The sequence below is a fragment of the Physeter macrocephalus genome, chromosome 1 (genome assembly GCF_002837175.3).
Source record: "Physeter macrocephalus isolate SW-GA chromosome 1, ASM283717v5, whole genome shotgun sequence".
NCBI classification, from domain to species: Eukaryota; Metazoa; Chordata; class Mammalia; order Artiodactyla; family Physeteridae; genus Physeter; species Physeter macrocephalus.
The window spans coordinates 143,799,052-143,817,933 of record NC_041214.2 but is presented as its reverse complement, the minus strand read 5'-3'; the positions used below and the strand labels follow the sequence as shown (position 1 = coordinate 143,817,933).

The 18,882-nt window shown below is 43.3% G+C and overlaps 1 protein-coding gene across 1 annotated transcript; it reads left to right on the top strand.

Annotated features, from left to right (window-relative positions):
- The first annotated feature begins 753 nt into the window (after positions 1–753).
- Positions 754–9,571, top strand: ADAMTS1 (ADAM metallopeptidase with thrombospondin type 1 motif 1). The gene is made up of 9 exons (XM_007124153.4): positions 754–1,853; positions 3,680–4,026; positions 4,421–4,553; positions 4,941–5,108; positions 5,547–5,833; positions 6,059–6,245; positions 6,335–6,510; positions 7,822–7,997; positions 8,168–9,571. Exons 1-9 carry the CDS (start codon positions 1,205–1,207, stop codon positions 8,865–8,867), a joined length of 2,823 nt encoding a protein of 940 aa, XP_007124215.2. The 5' UTR covers positions 754–1,204; the 3' UTR covers positions 8,868–9,571.
- Positions 9,572–18,882: the final 9,311 nt, after the last annotated feature.

Below are 18,882 nucleotides of genomic sequence, written 5' to 3'. Positions count from 1 at the left end.
TCCTCACGCAGGCACGCTTTCTAGGGGACGCGCTGGCCCTCTCAAGCTTTCCCGAGAAAAGTTGGGGCGAAGAGAGAGCACACTGCAGCAAACCGGCCTGTGGCAGGCCAGGGAGATGGGGAGGTGGAGTGGGGTATTTTTCTAGAAAGGCGAGCCCTGGCTCATCTCCCAGATTGAAGAGGCGGGAGCTGGCGGGGGTGGGATGCGGTGAGAGAGGGGGCCGGCGCAGGGACAGCCCCCGGGCAGGGAAATCTTGGAGAAAGGACTCCGCTCTCCACCCCGACCGTCCCTTCTGGAAACTGCAGCCCCACGCGCGAACTGCGCTCCCGCAAGAGAGGGGCGGCGGGAAGGGACGGTAGTCCGGGAAGACGGCGGGGGGAAAGCGCGGTGGCAGGGAGTACCTTCTCCCAGCAGCAGCCCCAGAGGTACAAAGTGCTGCTCAGAGCGCCCCTCCTGCGCCTTCCGCCCCCAGACTGAAGAGCCAGTGGCGCCGAGCCAGAGAGGAGGCCGCCCCCTCCCCCGCCCAGGCCCGCGGCGCAGAGCGCGGCTTTGCTCCGGCTGAGTTCAGGGGGCGGCGTCCCGCGCATAGAAAGACGGCCAAGAGGGAGGAGAAAGGGGGTAAGGGGGGGGGTGGGCGGAGACATATTCAAAGACTATAAAAAGGCGGCCCGGGCTGCCCCGTTCTTGCACTCGCTGGAAAGCGGCTCAGAGCCTGGGGCCTTTGCATAGCCAGGGCGCGCACTAGGGCCGAGAGGACAGAGCCCTGCGCAGAGCGAAGTGCACCGCGACCGAGGCGGAGACCGAAGGGGGGAGCTCCAGGCGCCGATCCTCGTGCGGCCCGTCGCCCCTCTCCCGGAGGCGTCCCAGGGCGCTCCGTGTCTCCGCATCAGCCACCCCGCCGGAGCCTGCTGCGCGGTGCCTCCAGCTCTTCGCTAGAAGAAAAACTTCCCGCGCGCCGGCAGAACTGCAGCGCCTCCTGCCTAGTGACTCCGGGAGCCCCATCTGCGGCTGGCTCTGCGCGCACTTTCCAAGAATCATAGTAATTGTTAATTTTAACAATCCCGAGGCAGGCCAGCGAGGCTCTGCGCTCCGGACCCGAACAATAGCCCCTTCGCTCAGTGCGCGGCGGCGCGCGGTGCCTCCCGGGACTCGGGTGCCGCGAGCGGTCCCCGCGGGGTTCGGAAGGCGCACGGCAGGAGGCGACATGGGGAACACGGCGCGACGGTCTCGCGGCTCGCAGCCTGCGCCCGTGCTGCGGTGCCTGCTGCTCGCCGCGGCCTCGGCGCTGCTGGTCGTGCCGGGCGTGTGCGGGCGCCCCACCGAGGAGGACGAGGAGCTGGTGCTGCTGGCACCGGAGCGCGACCCAGGACACAGGACCACTCACCTCCGCCTGGACGCCTTCGGCCGGCAGCTGCTGCTGGAGCTGCAGCCGGACCGCGGCTTCCTGGCCCCCGGCTTCACGCTCCAGACGGTGGGGCGCAGACCCGGGCCCGACGCGTCGCGTTCTGATCCCGTTGGCGACCTGGCGCACTGCTTCTACTCTGGCACAGTGAACGGCGACCCCAGCTCCGCTGCCGCTCTCAGCCTCTGCGAGGGCGTGCGCGGCGCCTTCTACCTGCAGGGCGAGGAGTACTTCATCCAGCCCGCGCCCGCCGCCGCAGCCGAGGAGGAGCCTCTGGCGCGGCCCCAGTTCCATCTCTTGCGGCGGAGGCGGCGGGGTGGCGGCGGCGCCAGGTGCGGGGTCCTGGACGACGAGACGCAGCTCGCGGGGGGAGCGGGGTCGGAGGGCGAGCACGCCACGGCGCAGGGGCCGCCGCGGGACCGAGCGACACAGCGCACGGGACAGCCAACAGGTATCAGTCCCAGAAGAGTGGCTCTCACTTGTCTCTCCATTCATCTCCCTCTCCCTACCCTCTCTGTGCTGCGCGACTTGAGGGTAGAGTCCTGTTCGCAGACGAGAGCCTATGTCTGCGGACAGGACGGAGACGTGGTGTGGAGAGAATGCGGCTTAAGATTTGGGTTGGTGCACTAACCAAAGCCTGCTGGAGCAGTTAATTCCATTTGCCCTAATAATGAATGATCAAGAGAGGACAGACGTTATCAATGATTTTTCTGCTAAGGAGAAGCGTTCCGATCCGTAAGGGAGAGCTGGTAACCCACTGCCTCCCACTTTAGTTGAATGTGAGTTTGTGCGACTTCTTTCCACCTTGTTAATTTCCTTTTAACAATTGTGCATGTGTCCTTTGGTCGAGTGGCAGCTTCGCGCTTAGTTTTGTAACCGCTGCCTGTTCGCGCACCCTGAGCCCAGAGGAGGGCAGAGATTTGGGGCGGAGGAGGGATAGTGACCTCAGAATGTGCAGCCCGCGAGCCTGGACAGCTGCGCTACGATCCCTGTTCTGCTGGCCTCTGTTCCCTTCCCCCTTTTAAGAGTCTGACCCCGACCGGCTGGCGGTGGCGGGGCCCCTCTGCAGAACCTGCTTGGGAGGTCTCTGCCCAGCTCGCCCCGCCTCTCCGCGCCTCCCACCAGCCTCCCACTTTGCGCTCCCTCTCGCGGCCATAATTCTGCTCGGAAGCACTGTTGAAAGTTAGTCACCGGTGATTCTTCCTGCTCCGCCTTCCCCTGTTTCTCTCTGTTGTGTACAGTGCTTCCTGTCTAGTTCTTTTCATTCTGTCACTCACTGGGGTGCCTTGTTTCTTTTTTAAACTCTCTCACGTGGCTTGTAAAATGTTCCTCTTCTCCCCTGTACGTCCGCTCCTTGAAGAGGTTACGTGGTCAGAGCCCAGCGTAGAACTTCCCTGGGGGCGGGGTCTCAGTCAGGAGTCAGAGGGCTCTTTTCGAAACAGTCAGCCGCGGCCCCGTGGTCCGAAGCAGGAACTTATTTCCCTGGGGTGGTGGGAGTGGGCCAGTAGACTGCTTGGCAGGCTGGGTGGTCCTTGTGCCCGGATTTGGCAAGAGCACAGCACCGCAGGGACCCGTGGAACGAGCGAGCGAGCGAGCGGAGCAGTGCAGGCTGAGATTCCTTCAGGCCCGGCCCCTCGGCAGAGGCCACAGCCCTGCCCTGGGCCTTCCACGTGGAGCCCGATGATCTCATTCAGGATTTGATTCCTGGCCTGTGAAAGAGTGACTCAGGGGCTCTGCCTGCGCCCCTTGCTCCAAGATTTTACTACAGCTGGGGAGAATGATTGCGCACGCTGCCTTTTTCAGATTGTATGATCTCAGAGAGGACAAAAGAAATGCTGCTTAAAAAAAAAAAAAAAAAAAAAAAAAGCCTGACACCCCTCAGAGGAGCACATGGCCCTTTTTTAATTTACAGTCAAGGAGAAAACTTTAAAAATAACATTTGCAGTGAAAAGAAATGCAAATATTTTTGTTATTGTTGCTCCGGGTGTATTTTTGTGAGAGGACAAAAGAAATGCTGCTAAAAAAAAAAAAAAAAAAAAAAAAAGCCTGACACCCCTCAGAGGAGCACATGGCCCTTTTTTAATTTACAGTCAAGGAGAAAACTTTAAAAATAACATTTGCAGTGAAAAGAAATGCAAATATTTTTGTTATTGTTGCTCCGGGTGTATTTTTGTATTATTTTCTTTGACTGGTTAGGCTTTCTTTATATACTCTGGGAAGGTAACTATCCTTGGCTAGACTGCCCCTGAACAAACTATCTTCCTTGTGTCTTTACAGGAACCAGAAGCCTAAGAAAAAAGCGATTTGTGTCCAGCCCCCGCTATGTGGAAACCATGCTTGTGGCCGACCAGTCCATGGCAGAGTTCCACGGCAGTGGGCTAAAGCACTACCTTCTCACCTTGTTCTCGGTGGCGGCCCGGTTATACAAACACGCCAGTATTCGGAATTCAGTTAGCCTGGTCGTAGTGAAGATCCTGGTCATCTATGAGGAACAGAAGGGGCCAGAAGTGACTTCCAACGCTGCCCTCACTCTGCGGAACTTCTGCAACTGGCAAAAGCAGCACAACCCGCCCAGTGACCGGGATGTAGAGCACTATGACACTGCGATTCTTTTCACCAGACAGGTGAGAGGAAGACATTGGCAATTATGAGAGTATTCTTGCCAATTATGAGAGTATTCTTGCCAATTTTGAGAGTATTCTCTTGGGAATCAGTTTTGTAATAAGCAAACGTAGGTAAGGCATTTTACCGATATTTTTGCACTTATATTTTTTAATTGGCTAGCATGATTAATCTTCCTTATTTCTTTTAATATTTTAATATCTCAAGTTTCACAGTCTTTTTTGAATAGCATTAGGGAAAATCTTAAAGTCACACAAAGTACTCCTAAAAGAACTACTCAACAACTGTGAACGTCGATGCCCTAAAGCACATGTGAAGTTACACCCTGCCAGAAAGTTAGATCACAAGGTTCGTGCTCTGTCCCTGTTAATAAGGACATACCTTTGCTCCTCGTAGGACCTGTGTGGCGCCCAGACATGTGATACTCTTGGGATGGCAGATGTTGGAACTGTGTGTGATCCCAGCAGAAGCTGCTCGGTCATAGAGGATGATGGCTTACAGGCTGCCTTCACCACAGCCCACGAATTAGGTAAGTCTGTTTTAGAGTGAAAGTTAGCCCAGTTCATGAATTCAAATGGATAAACTGTGTATTAATTTAAGAGGAAGAGTCTGCAGGTTATATTGCTATTTTAAGTGCCAGAGCTCCCTAGAAACTGCAGAAAATATTTTTCCACTCTTCTCAACATGGTCATTTTTATTAGAATTCAAAATAAGATAGTAGGAGCTATGGACACACTTGGAAATTTACATGTTTGTTTACACCCTGTGGAAAGTAGACATTGTCTCTAAAATAGATTGTCTCCAAAACACATTTCTTCCTCTAGAAATATCACTTTGAGACAAATGAATCCCTGTTGGGGAAAAAAAGTGCTGCAAATGACTTGTATTTCACTGTGGGTTTCGGATGTCTTCTTAGGCCATGTGTTTAACATGCCACATGATGATGCAAAGCAATGTGCCAGCATTAATGGTGTCAACCGGGACTCCCACATGATGGCGTCAATGCTTTCCAATCTGGACCGCAGCCAGCCCTGGTCTCCTTGCAGCGCTTACATGATTACATCATTTCTGGATAACGGTCATGGTAAGGTGCTCCAGCTACTCTTTCTAGATGTTAACCAACCATCCACATGTAGGGTACGAGTGAAACCAGCTCTTCCTTTCTTTTCTGTTCTTTTTATTTTCCCTCCTTCCAAATGACTTTCATTGTCAACCGCATGCATTTTTAGATCTTAATTTCCAGTAAAAGATAGTGCTTCTGGTCAGGTAGCTCCCAGAGTACATTAACTTGAGTTTTTAGCAGAACAATGATTTCCTGTCATTGTTACTGCAGAAATATCCCATTGAGAATAACATCTTAATGATAATTTATATCTCTCTGGCATTCTCCCCCCAAACTCTTCAGCTTTCAAATCACTTTGCTATATATTATCGCTTTTGGTAAGTATTTTCTGAAACTGATCTACCCCCTGCATGCTTTAATTTGCTATTTCTTAATATTCATTGGCATTTTTCCTTGCAGGCGAATGTTTGATGGACAAGCCCCAGAGCCCCATACAGCTCCCCTCTGATCTCCCTGGGACCTTGTACGATGCCAACCGGCAGTGCCAGTTTACATTTGGGGAGGAGTCCAAACACTGCCTGGACGCGGCCAGCACGTGCACGACCCTCTGGTGCACGGGCACCTCTGGAGGATTGCTGGTGTGCCAGACCAAACACTTCCCCTGGGCCGACGGCACCAGCTGTGGAGAAGGGAAATGGTGTGTCAACGGCAAGTGCATGAACAAGACGGACAAGAAGCATTTTGATGTGAGTTTTCCACTGCAACACACGCTCCTTTAAAATTCAGAACTGAAAGAGACCAAGTGATGCTAAAACATTAGATACCACGTTAGCATCCCGACCTGTGGGCTCTTGCAGGGATACAGGATAGAGTCGTGTGTTATTGATTCTTTGTCCCATGTCTTTCTCGTCTATTTCCTGAAAAGGTCTCCGTAGAGGTGTCTAACGCTGATCATTTGTGTCTCCATTTAGACTCCTGTTCACGGAAGCTGGGGTCCGTGGGGGCCCTGGGGAGACTGTTCAAGAACGTGTGGTGGAGGAGTTCAGTATACGATGAGGGAGTGCGACAACCCGGTCCCAAAGAACGGAGGGAAGTACTGCGAGGGCAAGCGTGTGCGCTACAGGTCCTGCAATATTGAGGACTGTCCGGAGAATAATGGTGAGTAGAGAGAAGGTGAAAAGGATGCGCTGCACACAGGTGGTTGAAGACCGGAAACGGATAACATCATCGTCTCCTTCTCTTTCCAGGAAAAACCTTTAGAGAGGAACAGTGTGAAGCACACAATGAATTCTCCAAAGCTTCCTTTGGGAGCGGGCCCGCGGTGGAGTGGACACCCAAGTACGCAGGAGTCTCACCCAAGGACAGGTGCAAGCTCATCTGTCAAGCCAAAGGCATTGGCTACTTCTTCGTTTTGCAGCCCAAGGTAATGACTTTTCTTCAGACTTTTTGCCTAAGAAACAAGGCCTTAGCTTGCTCCCTTTTCATGCCAGCTCTGTTGTACTTTCTTTAATTTATATATATATATATATATATAGAGAGAGAGAGAGAGAGAGAGAGAGAGCGCTGAGCTTTTAATTTATTTATTTATTATTTATGGCTGTGTTGGGTTTTCGTTGCTGTGCGCGGGCTTTCTCTAGTTGCAGCGAGCAGGGGCTACTCTTCGTTGCAGTGCACGGGTTTCTCATTGCAGTGGCTTCTCTTGTTGCGAAGCACGGGCTCTAGGTGCGAGAGCTTCAGTAGTTGTGGCATGCGGGTTTCAGAAGTTGTGGCTCGCAGGCTCTAGAGCGCAGGCTCAGTAGTTGTGGCGCATGAGTTTAGTTGCTCCGCGGCACGTGGGATCTTCCCGGACCAGGGCTCGAACCCATGTCCCCTGCATTGTCAGGCGGATTCTTAACCACTGCGCCACCAGGGAAGCCCTAATTTATATATTAACGTGTTCAATTTCAAGTTAGAACTGCTTTGCTTCGAGATACATTGGCAACTGCTTGCTTTGAGTTTGGTGCTGTTTTGGGTTAGGAATGAAGCTTGAATCCAGCGCTTATGATTCTTGCAACGGTTTATTATTACTCCTATATGCAAAGAAAAGCCCTTTACTCATGGTTAGGTAAATTATGTGTTAACATGGAAACCATCCAGTCGTTTTGGAAAATAGTTTAGGTGTGGCCCGAAGTACTTGTTACTGGGTGACTAGCAGTAGTATGTGCAAATGGACTTATTAAGATGAAAGTCTGAGCATTGAGAACTCTTGTGTTTGAGAACATATACTGAACTAATGGAAGCATTGTTTTGCTGAGGAGATAAATCTGGCTCTGAGGTAGAAAATGGAATTGAATTTGGTTGAAATTATCATGTGTCATGATCACTGTAGTCTATGAAAACAGTCTCCAGTTGCAGATTCAACATTCAAGTGATTTATTCAGCACCTGTTATTGCCAGGTAGTATTCTAGATACTGGGGATACAGCAGTAAACAAATTGACAAAAAGCTCTGCTTTTGTTGACCTTAGCTAAAAGTGAGATAGGATACAAATAATCAAAAAATTTATAATATTTTCAGATGGAAAAAAAAGCCAAAGAGAAGGATAGTGTGTGCCGTGTTACAGAGTACTATTTTAATTTTGATAGTCAGGAAAGCAAAGATGTAATGTTAATGAAGAAAACTTTCAGAACTATCCCAGCATCATCTCTTGCCCTTGTTAATGTGTGACACCAGGTATGTGCCCTTCCTTTTTCAGGTGGTAGATGGCACTCCTTGTAGCCCAGATTCCACCTCTGTCTGCGTGCAAGGACAGTGTGTAAAAGCTGGTTGTGATCGCATCATAGACTCCAAAAAGAAGTTCGATAAATGTGGCATTTGTGGAGGAAATGGATCTACATGCAAGAAAATATCAGGATCAGTTACCAGTGCAAAGTAAGTGCTAAAATGCCATCCTCCCGAAGGTCTTATCATTTCGATGTAACTTTTTACAGGTCTGGTAGAAATTACATTCTTAAATGATTACCTGGTGTTTCAAGCTAAGTATTGATTATATGATTAGCTGCTGAATGGAAGATTTTTATATCTGTTTTCCTTGTCTGCAGACCTGGCTACCATGATATCGTCACAATTCCAACCGGAGCCACAAACATTGAAGTGAAGCAACGGAATCAGAGGGGATCCAGAAATAATGGAAGCTACCTTGCCATCAAAGCTGCCGATGGCACATATATCCTGAATGGCGACTTCACTTTGTCCACTTTAGAGCAAGACATCACGTACAAAGGTAGTGTCTTGAGATACAGTGGCTCCTCTGCAGCACTGGAAAGAATTAGAAGCTTTAGCCCTCTCAAGGAGCCCTTAACCATCCAAGTCCTGACAGTGGGCAATGCCCTCCGACCGAAAATTAAATACACCTATTTTGTGAAGAAGAAGAAGGAATCTTTCAATGCCATCCCTACTTTCTCCGAATGGGTCATTGAAGAGTGGGGCGAATGTTCCAAGTCGTGTGGACAGGGTGTGCAGAGAAGGCTGGTGGAGTGCCGAGACATCAACGGGCAGCCCGCTTCAGAGTGTGCAAAGGAAGTGAAGCCAGCCAGCACCAGACCTTGTGCGGACCTGCCTTGCCCCCTCTGGCAGCTGGGAGATTGGTCGCCATGTTCCAAGACTTGCGGGAAGGGTTACAAAAAGAGAACCTTGCAGTGTCTGTCCCATGATGGGGGTGTGTTGTCTCACGAGAGCTGTGATCCTTTAAAGAAACCTAAACATTACATAGACTTTTGCACAATGGCAGAATGCAGTTAAGCAGGGGCGGTGTTGAGGGAAAAGGGCAGTGGGGAAGGGCTGATGCACTGAAATCAAGAAGGCTGGAGGAATCCAGTGCACCTTGCCGGAGATCAGTGAGGTGTGCCGATGAGTTGGGAGGTACAGGGAGGTAGAAGAGAAGTTAGATCATCAGAATTTCCTGCCAGTTACAAAATTGATAGGGTAGCTTATGAGGATCATTAATAGCTGACCAATAAGATAGCATGAGAAAGCCCCAGGGCGTTATTAATTCTTTTGTTAAGCCTGTGACAAGTTTTTACAAAAATAGAAACAATTGTCAAAGTAAGTTTAAGAAATATTACAATCCCTGTTTCCTGGTACTGATGAAATACTTTGTATCATGGAGGCTGGGAAATGAGAAGCAGGAGGAAGATGAGATTTTTGGTTTAAGGTGTGGCTTACTTTACCTCACTACCTATGGAGGGAGAAAGGAATACACATAGGATCTTTGACCATCACTGTTCCTAACTGCTGTGGCTTCAGAGAATGTTTATGCCATCTCTTCTGCTGAGAGTTAAGAATTCAGGACTGTCCAGCATGAGAAAGGCTTAGCAACGTCCAGTGACTCAAATGACTGCATCTTTCCTTTCTTGTGCCGTTACTATGTCTTTATTTGTGAATTCATTTTGATGAAGAAACAAGTCCATGTATTTGTAAAAACGGCATTAAGTCTACAAGGGGAAGAAAAGCAGTGATGTATCAGATGCTGGTAAAAGCTAGGGGAAGCCCGTTGATCTGGGTACCTCCTACATTTCTTCCCTCCTGATGTAAGCCTACTTAAGGAATGTGGATGTGAAAAAAAAACAAAAAACAGTTTGTGTCTGAAGAAAGTAAGATCACACAAAAAGAATGTAATGCCAGAACAAGAATGGGGTGTGTACAACAGGGTCCTCAGTGTTTGGGGACATTGAGATCACACATCTCGCGATGGGGAGGCTACTGAGGGGTAGCAGGTCCATCCCCAGCAGCTGGTCCAACAGTCATATCCTGGTGAATGTCTGTTCAGCTCTTCTACTATGAAAGAGAATGACTTTTTTCCATATGTATATAGTAAAATATGTTACTATAAATTCTATGTACTTTATAAGTATTGGTCTGTGTGTTCCTTCTAAGAAGGACTATAGTTTGTAATAAATGCCTATAATAACATATTTATTTTTATACATTTCTTTCTAATGATAAAACTTTTAAGTTATATCGCTTTTGTAAAAGGTCATATAAAAATAGAGTATTTATACAATATATGTTACTAGAAATAATAAAAGGACACTTTTTGAACATGTGTCTATTTTTTTAATGGGAATTGATTCCTGGGTAGGAAATCTGAAACGCAGATATTGAATTTTTGTTTGTTTTGTTTTAAAAATGTCTGGTTTATTACTTTTTTAACACTGATAAAAATGTTTCATTGCATACGTTTTTTTAAAACATCTTTATTGGAGTATAATTGCTTTACAATAGTGTGTTAATTTCTGCTTTATAACAAAGTGAATCAGCTATACATATACATATATCCCCATATCTCCTCCCTCTTGCGTCTCCCTCCCACCCTCCCTATCCCACCCCTCTAGGTGGTCACAAAGCACCGAGCTGATCTCCCTGTGCCATGTACTGCTTCCCACTAGCTATCTCTTTTACATTTGGTAGTATATATTAGTCCATGCCACGCTCTCACTTCGTCCCAGTTTACCCTTCCCCCACCCCATGTCCTCAAGTCCATTCTCTACATCTGTCTCTTTCTGACTTACTTCACTCTGTATGACAGTCTCTAGGTCCATCCACCTCACTACAAATAACTCAATTTCGTTTCTTTTTATGGCTGAGTAATATTCCATTGTATATATGTGCCACATATTTATCCATTCATCTGTCGATGGAACAGATAGTGAATTTGAAGAGAGAATATTTTGTTCAATTCTTTGGAAGTATGATTTCATTCTAATGACATTATTTTATGTATCCTTGATTGCTACAAAGAAAGAAATCTATTATAACTTTGGTGATAGGTTTGTTACTAATGTAATAATATACACCAGTGGTTGGCCAACTTTTTCTGTAAAGAGCCAAATAGTAAATAGGTTTTGTGGGTCATACCATCTCGGTCACAACTACTCAACAGTGCTGTTGTAGCACGAAAACAGCAATAGACAATACATAGATGAATGGGCATGGTGGTGTTCTAATAAAACTTTATTTATAAAATAGTGGGCCAAATTTGTTCTGTGGGCATAGTTTGCCAACCTCTGATGTATAACATATAAAATGAAAAAAGATGGGATTCTGGATGCATTTTGAATTCGTATCTCTTCCTCAATTATATCACATAAGTAAAATTTTGTGAAAGTATTTAAGCTAATGAGTAGAAAACGATGCCTCATAAATTACCTTTGGGATAGACATGCTTGGTGAGCCAAGCCCTCCAAATGTTTTCAGGTGCTCTTCAGGAATACACGGGGTGTTTTGGAGAAACCTCGGAACACCCAGGCCACCCTCTCGGGAGCCTTTTGTAAGTCACTCTATTTTAAATACTAAATGGTACATCAGTGACTTTAAAAGTTCAGACCACTTCCAAAGTAACTACATTTCTCTCAGGAAATAGCTTATTTGCTAGAAGACTCGGATTATGTGGTTAACCACAGACATTTCCAACTTTATATTTTCATCCTTTTTTTCACCCTCCTTTCTCAAGTAGTTCTGTATAATATGCTAATTTCAGATTCCAACGATAATTCTAATTTGCCCTCAGAATTACTCAGTGTTCTTCCCCTGAGCAGTTGAATTTAAGATATTCAGGAGCCAGGTGCATGGAGCAGAAAGTGGGGCAGAAGAGGGGAAAGGCATGTTAGTCTATGGTTAAGTCTTTTCCTACCTATTGGCCACCAGACTGAAAGGTGAAAGTCAAATCTCACACCATGGGCAGTGGCCCCATATAACTCAGTTAAACATAGAATTTGGCCATGCAATTCAGTGCCCTAACATGCTCTTTGCACCAATAACCTCTCCCACAATTTTTTGTTTGCCTACATTATTAAGGTACAAATCCCCATAGTAAGTGACATGGAGGACACACACACACACACACACACACACACGCACACACAAAAGGCCCTTCTCCTCAATTACTATATAAGCTATTTGATAAAATGAGATAAATGTACCTAGAATGACAACTCAAAAGGAAGTCATTTTCAGATCTTGCCTAATTCACTGATGAGTTTTTCCTTTTCAAAGGCTTACATTGATTTGATGTAGTAAGCAAGGAGAATGAAATTCAGGACACAAAGCGATAAAAATAGCCAAAAGATTTTCCACTACTCTCTTTATTCTCAGCTCAAGGCTAATGCCAAACAACTTTCTAAGTTGCCACATTATTTTCTTCAGCCATCTGCTGGTGAGATTTCCCTTTAATCAATCAATGGAGCCGTTTAAAATACTCTATTTTGGCAGCAAAGAGAGTTTAGCTTAAAATACACATCCGGTTCTGTGAGCTTGACCTGCTTAAAAAGAGGAAAGATTTTGTGCTCACTTCTGTTGCAGGTACAAATGATGAGCTGGCGTGATGTTGAGGGCTCATCCAAACACCTAATTTTCAGAACATTCTGCAGCCACTTTCTTTCTCTAGTATTTCAGTAACCACCATGCAAGCACAATTTTTGTATCAGAGCTTTCACACAAAAATCAGCAAAAATCGTTGCCAACTTTCACTTTTGTTTAATTTGCCTTCCAGAAGAGGGTTCTGTAGATCTTAATGTAACTTAGGAACAACAGATAACAGCTGCAATTTGCCAATCTCGTTGGTTTTCCAAAGACACGAAAAAGAAAAATGGTTAATATAAAGGTTGGGTGTGCTAGACCTACCAAAGAAATTGACCAAAGCTACTCCAGTATAGAAGTGTAGCCTGCTCTGCCATATGCATTCTTCTGTGACATGAATGAGTTCATAGGACACTGGCAGAATCGAAACAGTACAATGTGAAAGATGCTTTGGTTCGTCAACAAGTTTTCCCAGCCAATAAATGTTTAGTGCCTTCTCTTAAGAGCAGCGGAACAGAAAATATACTAAGTCATGAACATGGTGAGTCACAGAGGAACACAGAGCTATGCAGAATCTCCACTCATACCAGCTGTTTCCATTTGGTCTGCATCTTGGAAGTTCCTAATGTGGTCTGTGTTCAGTTTGCTCTTGTATTCATAATTCAAGAGCCTGAACTTTTCCTTACAGCCCCTTCTATTAATCACATTGCCCTTGTTTTAGGGAAAGTTTGTATAATTACAAACAGCCATTTGTAATTTAGCATATTTTGTTAGCTATCTTAATTTCTTTTCCTTTAGGGTTACTATTGTTCTACGTTCTATGGCTCTTAAAAGGAGTTATAAACCATTTACTTACTGGGGTTGGAAGGAGATTGAGGGCAATTTTATGTAGAATAATATAGGAAGGCTTTTTCAATGAGATCTTTGGGAGAAAAACAGAGGGACACAAGGGGACAGCTCTCCAAGGGATGAGATTACAATAGACAGGGGTCTGCACAGGTGGGAGTAAGCTCAACTTCTTGGAGGGGACAGCAAGAGGTCAGTGTGGCTGGAGCACTAAGGAGAGGGGAAAGAGAAGAGGCCAGTGGAGGGCAGAGAGCTTGCTCAGCAAAAGTAGGAAGTATATTTGGGTTTTGCTCTGAGTGAGGCGAGGAGACAGTGGAAGGAACAGAGCAAAGGAGAAACATGGTCTGACTTAACATTTTAAACTGGAGGAGACCAGACAGGGGCCAGATAGGAAACGATTGCAATAATTGCAATGAATGATAATGATGGTCTGAACTAGGGTGATAGCCATAGAGGAGGTGAAGGAGGTCAAATTCTGCAGTTCAGGACTTTGAGATTTGCAGATGGATATAGATGTGAATGGGGGAAAAATATCATGAATGAGTCCAAGGTTTTTTTGTTTTCTGTTTTTTGGTGGGAAAAGAGTATTCTGTGCAACATTGATGCATACTACACTCTACTTAAAGACCAACATAAATTAAAAATACAGGATTTTTGGTACGTATTGAAACCAGTTAAACCTATAGGTAAATATAAGTAATTGTTGAAATTACGGTTTCAAAATTAACTGGAAATATAGAATAGTAGTTAAAGAGAAGATATATAATGTAAAATATTTTCATAATAATAATTCAAGTCTAAAACCGTATGTCATATTGACAAAATCATAAGAGTAGGATAGAAATTTCTTATGTTAGGAGTTTTTAAAGGACATCATCTTATTCTTGAACTTGGTAATAGAGTAAGTATAGATGAATGATGTTTCTTAAAAACAAAAACCCAAAAAATGTCTCTTCATAGAGAGAGGATGTGTGTAAAATATAACTCATAAATAAAAGAATGGAAAGCAAATAATAAGGTAACAGAATTCCAACCACATTATCATGACAACACATTGTTTAAACTTTCCTATTAAAAGACAAATATCTTCAGGATGTGTTTAAAAATAAAATCCATTGACATGATAAATAAAAGGGAACTAAATCAAAATGACATTTCTTCAAAGAAGTCCAAAGATTTATCAGGCAAAGAGTAGGAAAAAAGTAGGAATAGAATATGAAATCAGCCAAAAATGTATTTAAGATGGAAAAGCACTAAGCAAAATAAAAATTACATATCTTGTGGATTAAAGGTAGAATCTACAATAAAAATTATGTGTCCCGGATAATAGAACATCTATATATATCAATCTTAAACTATTAAAAATACAAAGAATTATCAACAGGTAAGGATTATTCTATTTGTCTTTAAAACCTCTCTCTAGGTCAAGGAAGACCAAAAATGTAACAACAAAAAAAAAAGGTAAACTTTACAAAGACATAAAAAAAGACTTGAGTAAAGCAAGAGACATGCAAATTTCTTTTACAGGAAGTCATAAACCTTCTATTTTGTCCAAAAATAATTAGTAGATTTGATGAAATTCCAATCATTAGCCATTCATAAATTTTTGGAACTTGATAACATAATTCTAAAGTTCTAAAGAAATAAATTTGGTGAAGATAAAATAAAGAGAAACACAACTGAAAAACGCAGTGTAATGTAAGATACCTGTTCAACCGGATTTGAAAATGCACCGGAAAATTACAATTTAAAAAAAAAGCAGTACTTGTAGAATTATTGACAAGTATATTTATATGTGAGAAAGATAGCTCACAAACAAACCTTAGTAATCATAACTACAAAATATTAGAATATAATGAAGTTAGCAACATAAGTCTGTGAGTAAAAAATAATCATTCCAAACAGAGCCCTAAATTAAAAACTAGAAATTTACTTGGAAAAAAATTTTTTTAGAGCTTTCTTTCAGATCATTTGTAAACTTAAATTCCAGATATACAAAAAGTTAAAAGATTTAAATGCAACCCTGATTAGCAAATATAGAGAAATATTTATCTGATCTCTGAATGGGAGAGGAAATCTGAACACAGAAATAAGAAAAGGTATTAACCAAGACACACACACACATAAACGAATTGCTTTGATTGGCGTAAAAACTTCAAACTTCTGTGTTTCAGAAGAGTCTTTTTAAAAATGTGAGAAAAAAAGAGTATTTTCATGAAACACAAAAGATAACCAAGCTTTCCTCAGAGCTTTCCCAGAGGCCATTGGTTTCACCCCAGGATTCCAAATAGCCACCCAATTAACCGCTGGTCATCCTTTAGATCTCAAAGTAAATGTCACTTTTCCAGGGAAACCCTTCCTAAATCCCTCAGGCTAGATTAGCTCTTAAAACACCCTGCACTTTCCTGTCTTGTCACTTTTCACAGAAATCATATACTCTTTTCAGCTCTGCATTTGTTTTGCTCGATATTATTTTCCCAGCGTTTAGAACTGTGCGGGTGCAAATGTTATATTTATTTAATGAATAACCCTTAAAAGTAGTCAAACTATTGCCTATAGATAGTTTTACCCTTAAGAATCCATGCTAAATAAATAATCCAGAAGGTTCACAAAGATTTGTATATGAATGTTACATAAATCTGAATGCAGCCACAAATGAAGTACACTGACGACTACTTATGACATAACAAAACTTGAATCTCAGAGAATTCCCTGGAGGTACAGTGATTAGGACTCCAGGCTTCCACTGCAGGGGGCACGGATTCAATCCCTGGTTGGGGAACTAAGATCCCACATGACGGAGGCTTCCCTGGTGGCGCAGTGGTTGAGAGTCCGCCTGCCGATGGAGGAGACGCCGGTTCATGCCCTGGAACGGGAGGACCCCACGTGCCGCGGAGCGGCTGGGCCCGTGAGCCATGGCCGCTGAGCGTGCGCGTCCGGAGCCTGTGCTCCGCAACGGGAGAGGCCACAACGGTGAGAGGCCCGCGTACCGCAAAAAAAAAAAAAAAAAAAAAAAAAAAAAAGTCAAGCTAGGTACTGAAGTAAAATGATACATCTGGAATTTAAAATTTTCAAGCAAAAATAGAAAATGTGGGGATAGAAGAAACTAAGTCAGGAAAATGATGTTAATCATTAAAGCTGAGTGATGGATAGAGACTCATTACACTTTGTTCTCTGCTTCTGTGTAAAGTAAAATAGAAAAACTAAAGAGAAGTTGTAGTTCTTTTATACAACTTACAAATCAATGTCAGTACCTGAAATAATTTAAGATATGACTTACATTAGTGTCCTTTTCTACTCTTCCACCTGTTTGGGGGGACAGAGAATAAATCTATGTAAAGTACCCACACTTAAAAACAGAGAAGCACCCCTTAAAACAGCTTGATACAGAACACAAGAGCAAATCATGTAACAGAAAGAAACAAGGAAAGAAAGAAAGGAAGGAAGGAAGGAAGGGAGGGAGGAAGGAAAGGAAGAAAGAAAGAAAGAAAGAAAGAAAGAAAGGGGGAAGGAGAAAGATGAAAGAAAGAAAGAAAAAAGAAAGAAAGAAGGAAGGAAAGAAAGAGAGAAAGGAAGGAAGGAAGGAGGGAGGGAGGAAAAAGGGAGGGAGAGAGGAAGGAAGGAAGGAAAAGAAGAAGACGGAAGGAGGGAATGGGGGAATGGGGGAGAAAGGCATTCTTTTTATTTGCAGTGCTATAAAACATAGAACAATTAAATGAGTTTTCTGTTATAAAAGGCTGTGAATTTATCACTTTTTCAACAAAGGCCTGATTTAAATATTATCATAGGCTATAAAAATTTTACTACCTTATAGTATAGACTCCTAGAACTTCTATTTTGCATCAAGAAGTAAACTAAGCAGAGAGAGTGAAAATGGAAAGTCATTTTTGCTTGCATATATTCAGAATTCAATATTAAGGATTAAAAAATTATTATGGCTAATGAAGTACATACCAAGGGATTTAAAATATATAATGTATATATATACATATGTAAAGCATATATATATATATATATATATTTTTTTTTTTTTTTGTATATTTGAAAGTAAAGCTGAGTAAAGAGACAGGAATTAATATGAAGACACTCAGGGATTTCTCAATTCCTCAAGCTGAGGGAAACAGGACCATTGGCGAAGCAGGAACACAATGGTCGGCCCAGATAGAGGTCACATTTGGCAACCTTGAAGTTGCAGATGAGGGAGTTCAGCTGAAAGATTAGATCAATAGGCAAGGATCAAAGATCTCTGATTTCTAGCTGAAGCTCTTCACCAGATGTATTAGATTAGTTGAGTACAGAGTTTCTCTCCATTTTTCTTCTTTAAAGAGAGCTAAGGATTTACCAGTTCCCTGCTGCATCTTGCATAAAAGCAGGGAAGCTGACCAAATAACAAACACAGGAGCCAAGCAGCTGCCAGGAGTAAGGGCCTTTATAATATTGTCCTGGTTTTTCACTTATTTCAAGTTGGTTTACTCAGTTCTGAATGTTCCAGAACATTTCACCTTCAAAATTTTCACCAAAGTTGTTAACAAGAGTAGAATCGTCAGGCTTGGCTTTCATCTCCTGACTTCTCAGAGCATGCCAGAGGTAATGATAAAAATGGGACTCATTCCAAAGGAACCTTGAGGGGAAAGGGAAGAAGAGCAGGGCCATGGACCATCCATCAGCTAGATAAACAAATTCTGAATAAATGGAAGTTGGCTGGAGGCCTCTATCTCAAACAATAAGGACACGCAATCTGAAAAGCTAGATCTCCAAGTCTATGGGCAAGGTCCTTTGTTCCTAAAGATCACAGAGGTGATATCTAGTTATCAAAGTACAAGATATTCTGGAGTGTTCTCCATGACACTAGGACAATTTCTTTCAGAAGTTGGGTATTAGTTAAAACCTGTGCTTTTCTAATTAAAATGCTCTTACACTAGCACTAATATTCTAATACTCTACATTTTTAATACCCTATAAGAAAGCACTAGTGATAATAGAGTTTCCTTGTATGGACCTTCAGTGCAACTGTAGGCTGTAACTCTGAATTGAAGACACAACTATGCAAGATTGCTAAAGAAATCACAGAATATCCTGTTTATTTTTGAGTCTACGCTCTCTTATTCCTTTCTTAAGACAAAAGCCATTGGCTTTTCTACCAAAAGTCATAATAGTATTGTATTTTTTTTTCTTTAAGAACCATATGCATGTGAAACATTAAAAGATTAAACTGTAAACAAAGCTGAACACCTGGAAAAGCTTTTGATCCCATAGAGTTGTAAACAGTCAAAAAACCTCACTTTGGGCTACACTAAAAATTGCAGGGACAATTGCAACACAGTAATACTCAGTTCTTAGCATGATGGGAAGAAGGCAAAATATATAATTTTACAAAAGAAAAAAAAAGGCATTGTTGAGAGTCCAGAATTAAGGAATTGAACATTTATTTCTCTGAGGGATTTTGCCATCCACAATTGTGGGACTTTAGGGGAAAAAAGTACCATACCATTAATTCTTTCTAACATATCTGACTTAAATTATCAATAACCACAAAAAAGGTACAATCAAAATGTGAAAGTTTGTTAATTACAGACCGTCAATAATAATAAAGTCTGTCTTCAGGTTGCTGGAT